Here is a 12,363-nt window from a genome sequence, read left to right as displayed (position 1 = left end):
TCTATATCTCTTCAGGAATGAGATCTTCAGGGTGTCATGGTCTGTACCACATTTAGCCTTCATTAACAATAAAGTTGCAGGTAGGAACACACTTTGTCGTATTGTGGTTACAGCATTAGGTTATTTGTCGTTGTCGAGGCAGGTCACAACACTGACAACTCCAGGCAGTGGCAAAAAGCATCTTTTATTCTACAAAGCCTCTTTTATGCAGTTTCTTGCAACTCATGCTGCATCCCCATTGGCTCCTATGTTAACACCCCACAAAACTACTGGTTACTTGCAATTAACACCCACCTAAACCAAATCTAAAGTGAATAACAGCCCCCCCAGTGCAGCTGTGCATTCTTCATCTGTTGTTTTGGGTTCTTGCTTCTGTTGATGTTAAAACTTCTCACAGGTACAAACCAAATGCTCAAGGGTACATAGTGGTTGTGTCAAAGTTGAGCTCTGTGAAACTTTCAGAGCAGCTTGTTGGTTTCCACAGTTATTGACCAAAATAAATCAATGTATTAACTGGAATAATACTTCAGAGCTGAGACTGCAGCCGTATCTCTTGTGATGCACAAAAAAATGTTGATGGAGTCCATCCTTTCTAATCAATGCCCTTTTAAAAATTTGACTATGTGATTTTGTCTTAAGTTTGTTAAAATCTGTTCTTTTAGCTCTGCCAGGTGTCATGTTATCTTTTCTCTTCACCCCACGCTTTTTCCTAATGCTACTGGAGGAAATAATTCCTGTAGCTTCAATTCTTCCACTATTCTAATTAACTTTCATATTCCATAGCCTAAAAATAGTACAAAATGATTTTTTTCTCTGTGACAACCTGCTATGGATCTCTACTTCTCATAAATGTTTTTTGTTTGTTTGTTTTTAAAACATTTCTTTTCAATTGTAGCCTACCTCTAGATGCCACAACTCAAATGAGATTGCATTATCTGTGCTCTTAACTGTTATTTTTGTGTAGAGGAACAACTAGTATTTTATGTTGTTTCTTGAGGTGCAGAAGGGCTACTTCCACAATACTTTTAATAACGATGTCTGATTATGGGCACTTTAGTGTCTTTTTTTTGTTTCTTTGTTTGCTGTTTATTTTGGTTTTTTATTTTATTTATTGCCCTGCTGCCAAGAGTATCCACTTACTTGGCTCCTTTGCATTTCCATTTTTGTCAGAATATCCTTCAATTTTCCTGCTATGTCACAGTCTATGGATAATTTCTTTTTGCAAAGTGCCTGTGCAGATGGTATTAAAAAGAGAGTTGTTGATGCAGTAACTGTTGTCAATGATTTCTGGAGCTGTTTTATTGAAAAAATATATGCAAGAACTGTTTTGTTTGCACTTTCTCTTACATTTCAAGCTTTTCTTATTTGGAGGCACTGTTGGTTCAAGAACACTAACCCTGTTTGATCCATTTGAGTAGATAATCAAATAGCTGCATAACTGTCTGGTTCAACACTTGGTAAAATGACAAGAACTGCTTTTTAAACATTTAAATAGTGGTTTTAGTTCATCCTTTTAAGAATGCTAATGAGTGTTTTTGATTGAAAAATTAATAGATTATTCAGGCACTGTATCTGCTTGAGGAATCAAAACACTTGTAAAATTTCTTCTGTCTTTAACTATCTATATTAGCTGTGCTCCACTGCATCTCTGCTGTACAGAAGCTGCTGACATAGAGCAGCCATGTAAGCATGGGCTTTCCCCTTTTCTGCAGATAATCCCTTGATGAAGAATTTTCTTTTTAAGTCAGGGGAACTGACACTTTCCCTTTTGTATTTTCTTTTTCTTTGGGAGCACAGAATGAAGTTTTATTTATGTAGCCTCATTTCTGGGTGGCCAGAGATTTTCATGTGTATGTGAAGAGTTATTGTCCTATCTATTTTTCTGATGATCAGTATCCAGGATTTATTTAGCTTTGGGATGGTGCTAATTTTTAAAACATACATAACAAAAATTATCACATATCTCATGAGGAATATGCGATTTCAGGAACAATATGGAAGGAAGTCACCTCTGTGAGACTATGGAGTAACCAAACATTCCATTCTGTATAGGGTCTAAGTAAATGTGGTGTAAGAAAGAGTCTGGCATCTGAGTGACAGGGAGGGAAGAAGTGTATGAAGAAATATGATGTCAAGTTAAGCTATATTTCAGGAACAAAGCCATCTGCCATGTAGGAAGAGGCATTTCCTTATGAACCCTGAGAGGCATGATTTTGGTTTTTGGCCTTTCAGTGCACAGCAGCATGTTCTTACCTGGAGAAGGTTTAGAGTTTATATTAGGAGGAAGGGAAGCTGAAATGGCATTATCATTCTTTGTTTTTGTCATCAGTTTCCCCACTTTAAGGGGAACTTGCTGAGTATAATTTGCATGCTACCCTGAAAGAGACAATCAAATTTTCAGAGTTTCTTTGGAATGTGTTATTTATAATCCTCAGTGTTTGGGTTGATTTGTTTGGTGGTTGTTTTTCTTCCCCTCCTTTTTACTTTGAGAATTTCAGTTGAATGTGTTTATGGACTCTGATCTTGCGTTTTAAATTTGTCTCCCTTTGGTCAGCAACGAATCAAAAATCTGTATTTCAAAACTGTTTGTTAATACAGATTAGAAGCTCCTTCTCTGACATTGTAGACTTGAGGGTCTAAATATATAAGGCCTTTTAAGGCAGAAAAAGATGTCTGGTAGCAAACCAGAACCTAAGGCTATGACATGAAGTTCCTGAGACTCATAAACTGCGTATGTTAATTCGTAACAGCAATCTTAGTGAAGGGCTATTGCAGGGAAGAGCAGTATCTTTGTGAGATAAAACTGCATTTATTCTTGAATGATTTCAATGAATATCATCCAAATATAAGAGAAAATATTTTATTGTTATGATTTGCCTTTTTATTTAGTTTGGTTTCTTTAAATTGTTCCTCTGGGATTCTCAATACTTTAAAGTTTTTTGTCTCTGATATAACTCAAGGTGGAATGCAAATGACCAGTTATGTGGAATTACTCTGCTTTGGAAGTTACTTATTAGGAAGTTATAAGGAAGTCATGTTTGGAAGGACTTGTTGATAGATTTTTTTGCATACTTAAGCAACATTGTGTAACTTTTTTGAAAACTCTTCTGTATGAAAAAAGATATTTGATCTAAATGCAAATAAAATGTACATGAAAAAAGTACTTTTTATTACACTGTAATATAGAGATTATTTGTGTAAGGCTTATATATTATTCAGTGAAAAACTCTTTCTGTTGCCGCAGAGGTTCCTTGTATAGACAACATGGGAGATGTGGAGGATGAAAATGATTTGAAGAGATCACTCTCTTGCCAATGACTGTAACTATCCTAAAGCAGACTTTCAGATGGCAAAGCTTATATGAAAAACCTCAGTGTCTTATGCTCAGCCAGAACCTGAAAAGGAATTCTTAGTACCTCCACTGTAATTAAAATAATTAAAAATGTAAATATAATGGAAGGACTTCCAAGTGAAAGAGCATCTATTATTTTACCAACTTAATAGTGTTATTTCAAAACATGACAGCTATATCTCCCACTAGAAAGTATTTATCTGCAAATTTTACTGCTGTTTCTTCTTTGTCTACTCAGTCTCAGGCTCCAGCTTTGAAGCAAATTTCAGCATTTTTGCTGGGTCCAGTCCACCTAGATCAGAATCTACATAAAGGCCACATAAAATGTCCTAGTTATATTGTAATACCTGACTATTTAACAGATATGAGTATGCTTGAACTTACCTTATTTCATTTTATTGTGACCAAAGGAAAAAATACTAATCCCAGCAAGCTTACAATAGTTTGGATCCATCATGTGGGTTTTTTTAAACAAAGCTTAATTTGATGACAACTTGAGTTTATTTAAGTCATGTGGTGGCCTGCCTCTGTAACACCTCTCCAGGCACAGAGATCAGCCACATTTTCTCATGTTGTTAATGAGCATTTTTTTTGGTTTTTTTTTGTAGATGTCTGGCTTTTTTTTTTTTTTTTTAACTCTAAGGAATGGAGACACTATTTTTTTAGTGACAAAGTCTTTTTTTATCCAAAAGTTACAGTTTGAATAATCTTCTATCCAAATTCTTGGAATGAAACATATGGAACTACAATTTGCAAAGAAATGCTTAAAAAAGGAAAAAATAGATTCTTCCTTACATGATCTCTAGGCATAGCTAACTAATTACTCTTTTCAGCCTCCAAAACTGGGGTGAGTGGCATAAGAATACATCTTAAGACTATACAAGGCCAGAAGAATCACTGCATGTCACAGCTTGTCAGTACATTGCTTGGATTAAGGAATATTTTATCCAAATAATCCTGCCTCACTGTTGTGTATGAAGATGTTCCTTCATCTGGGAAGTGGCCAGTAATCCTGTTTTAATAGTGCGTCCTTTTCTTGCATAATTCTTGAATTCAGCTGGTCTGTAAGTAAATCTTCCTGCCGCAACATATGTTCCCCCAAACCTTTGAGACTACAACATTCTATCACTTCAATGCTTGATGAATAACAACCTTCTCTAGAGATGGTTACATCATCTAGTTGTATCTCAGACCTACTCTTCTGTTCGTATTTCCATCATCTAAGCACCCCATACTGCATCTTTAAGAGAGTCTGGTTAGATATAAAGTTAAAGCATTAAGTTGTGACCACTTTCTCTATGTTTGAGATTTTTCGAATTCCCTTATGGACTAGAAAAAAGGTGTGATCCCCCTTTATTTATCATAAGTTCATTTAGCAGCAGAGCTACTTAAGGTAAAAGCCCATTGTGAATGTCAAGGAAAAATGCTGGCATTTAAAAGCCAAGCCTGCAGAATATACTAAATTGTCACAAGTGCAGTCATGCTTTAAGTGTTCCTGATAAATTTCCTCCCTAATGCAGACTCATTTTTCAGTTTACCCTGCAGCATTTGTAGATAATACCTTTTAACAGGTTATCAGTGTAATCCATAGAGATACTGGGGGTTTGGAATTTGGACCACTACCCATACTGGCTCCTGATACCTTTTTCAAATTTGCAGCTTTCTGGCAGCTGCTAACAGCTAAATTCTTTTGACAGCATCTGCTCCTGAAATTTATTTTCTCCTTCAGACTGTCTGCAGTTTTCCATGTGGTCTCCTGTAGCTTTCCAATTTTCTTTGCTGAAGCAGAAAATTTAGAGGAGGAAACAGCAGATACTCTTTTCAGTGCAACTTCTCACTCCTTCAAATGGTAGGTTTTTTGGACCTGCCATATCACTGTGGTCCTAGTGGATGATCATGAAATCAGGGTTGACCTGTGTCCCCATCCCCATCCTGTCCTCGCTCCCTTGTTGGGTGCTGTGGAACAGGCCCTGGTTGGGAAGATCACGGCCCTGCCAGACCCACAGCCACTCCCTGTTCCTGGCTCCCTCCCACAGGGTAGATGGACCTCATGATGCCCTGACATGGGAGCAGAAAATGTGTGGAGAACAGTTCCTCTGAGGTAGAGTCAGAAATGCTTCATGGCAGCTTAAGGGTTAAGTCCTTTCTTTTATCTTCACCCACTGCAGTGAGCTCCTGGTCTGTTAACTATACCTCTATGTCTCCTTGATGGAGAGCTTCCCTGACAGAGGCAGGCAAAGAGTTTTAAGGTAGACAAATGACCAAATTGTGGAGATACCTGATTTTTTTTTTTTTCCAGAGAAGTACAATAACCCTACAAAGCCCAATTTAATTTTAAAACAGGAATCACAGGAAGCACTCTATTTTCCAGGCTATTTTTTGAACCTAAAATTGCCCTTGCAGAACATGTTCACTCTCCAAATCCAGCAGAAGTGACTGAAGCAAGCACATTGTGCATGCCCTGTATAAGGAACCATTTCCATCTAGAATAAGCTCAGCATGCATTTCTCTACACATTTCTTAAGCATGTTCCTTAATTGCCTGGGGTCTTGGCATGGCATATGTTTCTCATTTTGGAATAATAGAATAATTTAGGGTGGAAAAGACCTTTAAGATTATCAAGTCCAACTGTTTCCGCAGCCCTGCCAAGAACACCACTAAACCCTGGCCCTAAGTGCCACATCTACCCATCTTTTAAATATCTGACTTACCTGGTGGTAACTTAACACTTCCCTGAGCAGTCTTTTCCAATGCTTGACAACCCTTTCTGTGAAAAAAATATTTCCAAACAGCCAATATGAACTGTTCCTGAAACTACTTGAGGCCATTCCCTCATGTCCTGTCACTTGTTTCCTGGGAGGAGACCAACACCCACCTCATTACAACCTCCCTTCAGGCAGGGAGAGATAAGGTCTTCCCGAGCCTCCTTTCCTCCAGACTAAACAACTCCAGTTCTCTCAGCTGCTCTTCATAAGACTTGTGCTCCAGACCCTTCACCACCTTATTTACTCTTTGGACACACTCCAGCACCTCAACATCTTTCAACATGAGACCGGCCAGCTGGCTGTACCTCTCACAGGTATCAGGTAGTGCCAGCCCTTCAGGATCCCTCTCTGGGGATCCCTCTGCAGGATCCTGCACAGTCCTGTCTAATAGAAAATTTAAAAAGTCAAGTAGAAAACGAGTCTGTATATATATATATATATATATATATATATATACATACATACATATATATATACATATATATCTGTATGCTTTCACTGCTAATTTTTTCTGACATCTTAATGATGCACGGGTTTAAAGGCCCTGGAGGTTATTTGCTGATTTGGTGAAGCTACATAAAGCAGTCATCAGGAAACATCTGGAACCTGTTTAGAGATGTGAGCTCTGGATTCTTTCCTTGACTCTGAGTGTATTAGCTGGCCATACTTCATTTGTGATGGGTAGTCATAGCAATTTCCCCATAATGTGCTACCGCTGAGGAGACATCATGATGGAGGGTTGTGTCTCTGTGTGGGCACATGTATACCATAAAGTTGTCAGCTGTATGCATACAGCTGCTTAGTGCACAGCAAAGATTTAAGAGCAGAATGCTATGATGTTGGTCAGCACAGTTTCTGCCACATAACTGTTCCTCAAGAAGTGGACTTTATCAGAAACTCACAAATACCAGGTCTGGTGGAAGATAGTGTTTTAAGTGCAGTCAAAAGCTGGTCTGAGGCTTTCTTTCTTTGTAGTTTTTTCTTTTTTTTTTTTTTTTAACCCCTGTTTTTCCATTTATTTCTGCATTTTGCTTGTTTAAAATTATGATAAGAGTAATTAGTTCAGTACATATGATTTGTATAAATGTTTTCAGGGAAGATGAAGCTTCTGAAATAAGTTTTATTCTAAAAGAATGTAGAAATGACAAATTAAATTCACACTGTTGTGACTTGTCCCCTGCATGATTAATGGTCTCTCTTATTTTTACTCTGGACTTCTCTTCCAGGAAATTTTGCTTAAGTTGTTGTATTTCTTAAAACTCTTGGCTCAGTAGTATTCCTGAGCTTTTGTTTGAGGCAACCTCATGCTTATAATATTTTTAGTTACTAGTTTAGAATTAGATTACTAATTCAGGAAAGCATGCTAACTCTTTTCCCCCCTGATTTTAATTTTTTATGTAGTGAAGTTTTTAATAAGTTATTGTCAAAACTGCTGATGTTCTTGCATAATATATATGCTTCCATATTCACCTCTTCTTCAATTCTGACCAAATCTTTCCCATGGAAGTGAGAATTACTGCTTTCTGTTTTCATAGAAATAGCTCCCCAACCGATAGTTGTGTGCATGACATAACATATGGGAGATGAAGCATTATATTAGCTGATACTTAAAATGAATCTTTTTTATTATAAGGATTGAACGCAATACATTGTGCAGCATGATAAATCTTTTCAATACAAGGCTAAATAATAGGTTCCAGTCAGACCTAGTGATTATTTTAAGTGTTTGCAGCCTAACTAGGATGAATATGGTCATTTGCTTTCTCAGGCTCTTGTAGGATGTTTATTTCTTTCAGTGTGCTTTGCTATAGTGCATTTGGGATTCAAATGTTGCTTATGGCTGAACATCAGTGCCCACCACAGTTCCTTTTCCTTTTGTTTAAAATTGCAGGTATAAACACAGTTAGGAAATGCTTGAAAATGTGGCCAGAGTGCAGGTCTAGTGCTCGATGGCAGGAAAGTATCAGCTGCAGGTAATGGGAAGCAGTGGTGTGCTGTAGGTAAAAACCGCAGGCCTCTTCAGCCACCAACTCTGACTAATGTCTGAGGAGTCATCAGCCCATCAGTGGGAGCAACTGGAGTCTCCCACATCTCTTCCTTTCATTTCCTGCTCTCACTGTACCTCTCCAGAGGGCCAGTTTGACCAACTCAAACTATTCTATGATTCTCATATTTGATGTAAAAAATGGTAATGATTTTTGGGTCTGGACCATGAGAAAAGAACTGTGAACACAAGTGGTGTCCAGCTTACCATATCCTTGCCTGCACACAGTATAAATCCAGTGGTCCTCTCATCCTGCAAAGAGGCCTATCCACAGTGGGTTGATGAGCTGACCTGGTGATCAGCCTCTTGGTAATGTTGCTGATTTGCTCTGTAGAGGTGGATTGCACTCCATTCTAGAGTGTGGATATAATGGAAGTTTCTAGCTATTTGATCAGGAAGAAACATTCAAAGTGTGAGCTTTGGTTTTGAAATGCGTCACATTTTGATTTGTTTCCTATTTACACAGTGTCCCAATTACCAGCTACTTGCAGGGTTTAGGAGCACCAGGAGTGATACTAAGATGGTTTTTGAGCACTGCAGACTTCTTCCTCTATCAGCAGGGGGTCTTTGGGCCTTCCTAGGTTTTGGTTGCAGATGATCTGTTATCTTTGGATTAAGTGGATGGTCAAATTGCATCTATAGCATCTCTGCAGAAGTATGAGGGGCACAGGGGTCTTGCACTAGGCTCTCTATTCAAGGATGAATTTAATTTTTATAATTCATCTCTATTTTTTAAATAATGTTTTTACAACTTTTCTTTCTAGAGCTTTCAGCCTTCAAGATTCCTTTATGCCCTAATTAGCTTTATTGTTTATATTAATCTCATTCTCTAATTAGAGTAATCACATCATGGGGGAGTTGAGGCTCTTCTGCTTTTTCTCTAATTATTTTTGTTTTGTCAAGCCTGGCTGTTTCCTGCTGCTTATTCTTGTCCATGCGTTTTTATTCTCTGCAAATTGATGTTGTCATGTACTAATTGTTTTTACTTTATCTGAAGACCTTTTCTGTTTTTACTGTCTTTGTCATTCTTGGCCATCTGTTCAGCTCGAGTTTCTTTTAAAAGTGACGGAACCAGTGCCAGCAAGTGGGGGTAACAAAGTGTAAGAAGAAAGTGAAGGTGATATCTTTAACTAGCATTCTGAATTCTTCAGCTCAGGTTCTGTCACTTAAACCACCTTCCACCTGACCTTTATCCTCTCTTTCTTGTTGCCATTCCTGTGGTTGCTTTGCCCTTCAACCCTTTTTGCAAACTGGTTATTCACAGTAGTGGTGAAGAGCTGCTGAGGTGTGGACTGTCCGTGGAGATACATATGCCTGTGTAACACAAAGCAATGTTCGTATCAGCCCCTAACAGTTAGAAGAAAATTGAAACTTTTATAGAAAGTGTTCTGATTACTAGTCTCAGAATTTACACATCCTAGGAAAAAAAGAACAAAAGAAAGTGTGGAAAGGTTAATGGTGTGCACAAGTGTTAAGATCCGGTTTAAACTCAGAAGAGCAAAGAAAACTAAGTCGCTGTGTACGAAACAGAAAGAACTTTTTGGGTACATTTTGAATGGAAGGTTCAAAATGTACCCAAAAATGTGATTCAAACCAAATGAGGTTAGATGTTGGTGACAAAAAATTGACATATTTCATTTAATAGTAAAAGAGGCAAAGCGAAAGAAAGAGAAATGGAGGGAGGGAGGGAGAGAAGGAAGGAAGGAAGGAAGGAAGGAAGGAAGGAAGGAAAGGAAGGAAGGAAAGGAAGAAAGAAGGAAGGAAAGGAAGGAAGGGAGGAAGAAAGCAAGAAGAAAGGAAGGAAGGAAGAAAGAAAGAAAGAAAAAACAAACACAGAAAGAGAGACAGAAAAAGAAAAAAAGAAGTGTGCATGGAGGTGGGGGACAGGGAGATGTGACAGGGGTTAGGTGGAAGCAGATCACCCTTCCAAGGGTCTCAAAGATGTCTCGTTGCTCCCCTCCATCTGGTCTTCTGGTGGTGAGGGTCCCCCGTTGCCATCGCCATGCCACCACACAGTGCCAGACGCTGAAGAGTATAGAATCCAGTGGATTAATATATGCTTTGGGAAGGTGGGAATGCCCACATGTCTCCCCTGCAGGGGGCCAGTTTGACACTGTACCTTGCAACACTGTGGATCTGTTGCATCATCTCTGGTGTAGGGTCTGGGGACCCCTTTCGGGGGTCTTTGATGGGCCATGACAGCCCCCTTCTGCTGTCCTTCACATGGATGCAGCCTTTTCCCTGGGTGAAGGTCCCTCAGCCGAGCTGGTCTGCACAGTGGAGGATGGGCAGTCACTGCGCCTCTGACCAGAGACTTTTCCAACACCCAAAGACTCTCTCCCCCCATCCTTTGGTGCAGGGGGTCTGTTCAAGGTGATAGCCCTGGGGCTGTGGTCTCCACCCTGAAGGTGCTAAGCCTGTGCTTTGTGAATGTCCCCAGCCCTGAGTTGTTACTTCATCTTATCTTCATCAGCAAGAGGTGTAGGGCCTCTCAGAGCCCCATCCAGGGTGCAGCAGTCTTCTCTGCAGCTTTCATCATACAGTCTTAAAAGTCCTTCATGAAAATGTTTAAGTCATAAACATAATACTTCAGTCTCTGACAACAAGGTAAGATCAGAACAGCATTTATTATACATGATTTGAAGGCTTTTTTTCCTGTGGAGCAAGTGACATTGTTGTGTTTAAAAGTAGAAACAGCTAAATGGTCTTTTCATGAGTCAAATTTCTGAACACACAAATTCAAGGTCCATCATCAGAATTGTTATCAAAATTGCCCCTCTGGATGCAGACTTTGAGCGTAGTTGGATGCTGGGATTAGCCAGGAGCATATCAGCAATGCTTGGCGAGCACACGTTTAAAGTCCTGAGAGTGTTCTTGCTATCCCTATGGGTTCCATTTTGTAAAAGCTCTAGGTAGCCTTTTACATGGAAAGCCATGATGAAATTAGAAGAGCACTTGCTTCAAAAGCACTGGTTTCTCCACTTAGACTTTCTTTTGTGTGAATGATATTCTTCTGCTTCAAAAAGGAAGCACTTTGATAGCTTCAGAGTATGCAATCATCTCTTCACAGATGAAGTCTCAGTGCAATGTAGCACCTGAGTTGTAATCTGCCCAACATTTGACCTGAGGTACTGGGTAATTCAATCTCTCTAACTCATTCACTCTCTTCTGCTGAGATATGTGACTTACAGTAGAATTTGAATGAGTGTTGTGGACACTCAAGGCTGAAATAACCATATCCAATTGCTCTGCACCTAGCACATCTTCTGACTGAAAACACTACTGAACAAACAAGCTGAAGCAGTACTTGGAGGTTTTAATTTTACAAAGTCAGAGTTCAGACACAGCTCTACAAATTGTAAGAAACTTCCCTGTCTTCCATCGTGTTATAAAGTCAAATATGCAAATCCTTCTTTTTGACCTGTCCTTATATTTAGAAGATTGAATACCCAGTCACTTTTGTGTATTTATTTAGTAGTCTACGATTTTATCATTTCTTCCTCCTCACAGTACAGCAATACTAGAAGAAATTTTGGAATTCCTCTAAGTGGGTTTCCTGTGGGTGTATTGAGACCTGCATTTTGACTGTGTTATCTAGCATATTTCTTTGAAACTTTCTGGTGGTGGGAGACTACAGTTTTGGATGGAATAAATCTGAGTGTACCTGAATAATGTTGATTTTGATAGTAAATGTCTCTGAAAGAGACATCTGGTCATGGGAAGATGTTCTAAAATGGCTCAATTATTTAGTCTCTCCCAGAAGCCTGCCCCAAAGACAGACCTCTGTGATTGTGACTGATTGTCTTCAGCTGCTTCTTAAGTTTGGGGATTTATACTTTGGCAAAAGCTCCTTCACAATGCTAAGCTGCAATATGGCAAGAAGTTGCTCACGCTCTGTTTAATTATCTGCAACACCAGGACCAAGACTTGACAGAAACCGTTTGGAAGGGATTGTGCTGCAGAAATGAAGTACTTGCATTCAGATTTTCTTCCCTAATACAAAGAGTACTAAGGTTACTGTAGGGATTAGTAGATTTGTAGATTGTGATCCATGTCTCAAATAACATCTATGGGAAATAAATTCTTCTATTTTCTCATATTTTATGAAGTATCCTAGTGTAAACCTATATAAATGAGTCCTCTGTGAGTATAAGAAAGTAACTACCATGTCTAGTTCAAATGTAATGAAAACCCTAATTTAG

The 12,363-nt window shown here is 38.8% G+C and overlaps 1 protein-coding gene across 3 annotated transcripts in view; it reads left to right on the top strand.

Annotated features, from left to right (window-relative positions):
* OCA2 (OCA2 melanosomal transmembrane protein) overlaps positions 1 to 12,363 on the top strand; it is a 166,967-nt gene that overhangs the window by 10,497 nt on the left and 144,107 nt on the right. Inside the window, exons 1-2 of one of the 3 annotated variants that reach the window (XM_069006273.1) lie at positions 10,711 to 10,768; positions 11,912 to 12,130. The exons of 1 other annotated variant lie outside the window; for it this stretch is intronic. In XM_069006273.1, the coding sequence (XP_068862374.1) occupies positions 12,126 to 12,130 (5 nt within the window). In that variant the 5' untranslated portion in view covers positions 10,711 to 10,768; positions 11,912 to 12,125. Of the gene's footprint in view, positions 1 to 317; positions 398 to 10,710; positions 10,769 to 11,911; positions 12,131 to 12,363 lie in introns of those variants that run through there. One more of the 3 variants, XM_069006283.1, reaches the window with a different exon arrangement.

Source organism: Aphelocoma coerulescens, chromosome 1, assembly GCF_041296385.1.
Source record: "Aphelocoma coerulescens isolate FSJ_1873_10779 chromosome 1, UR_Acoe_1.0, whole genome shotgun sequence".
Taxonomy (NCBI): domain Eukaryota; kingdom Metazoa; phylum Chordata; class Aves; order Passeriformes; family Corvidae; genus Aphelocoma; species Aphelocoma coerulescens.
Note: the sequence above shows the minus strand (reverse complement) of the source record. Positions and strands in the feature narration are given on the sequence as shown.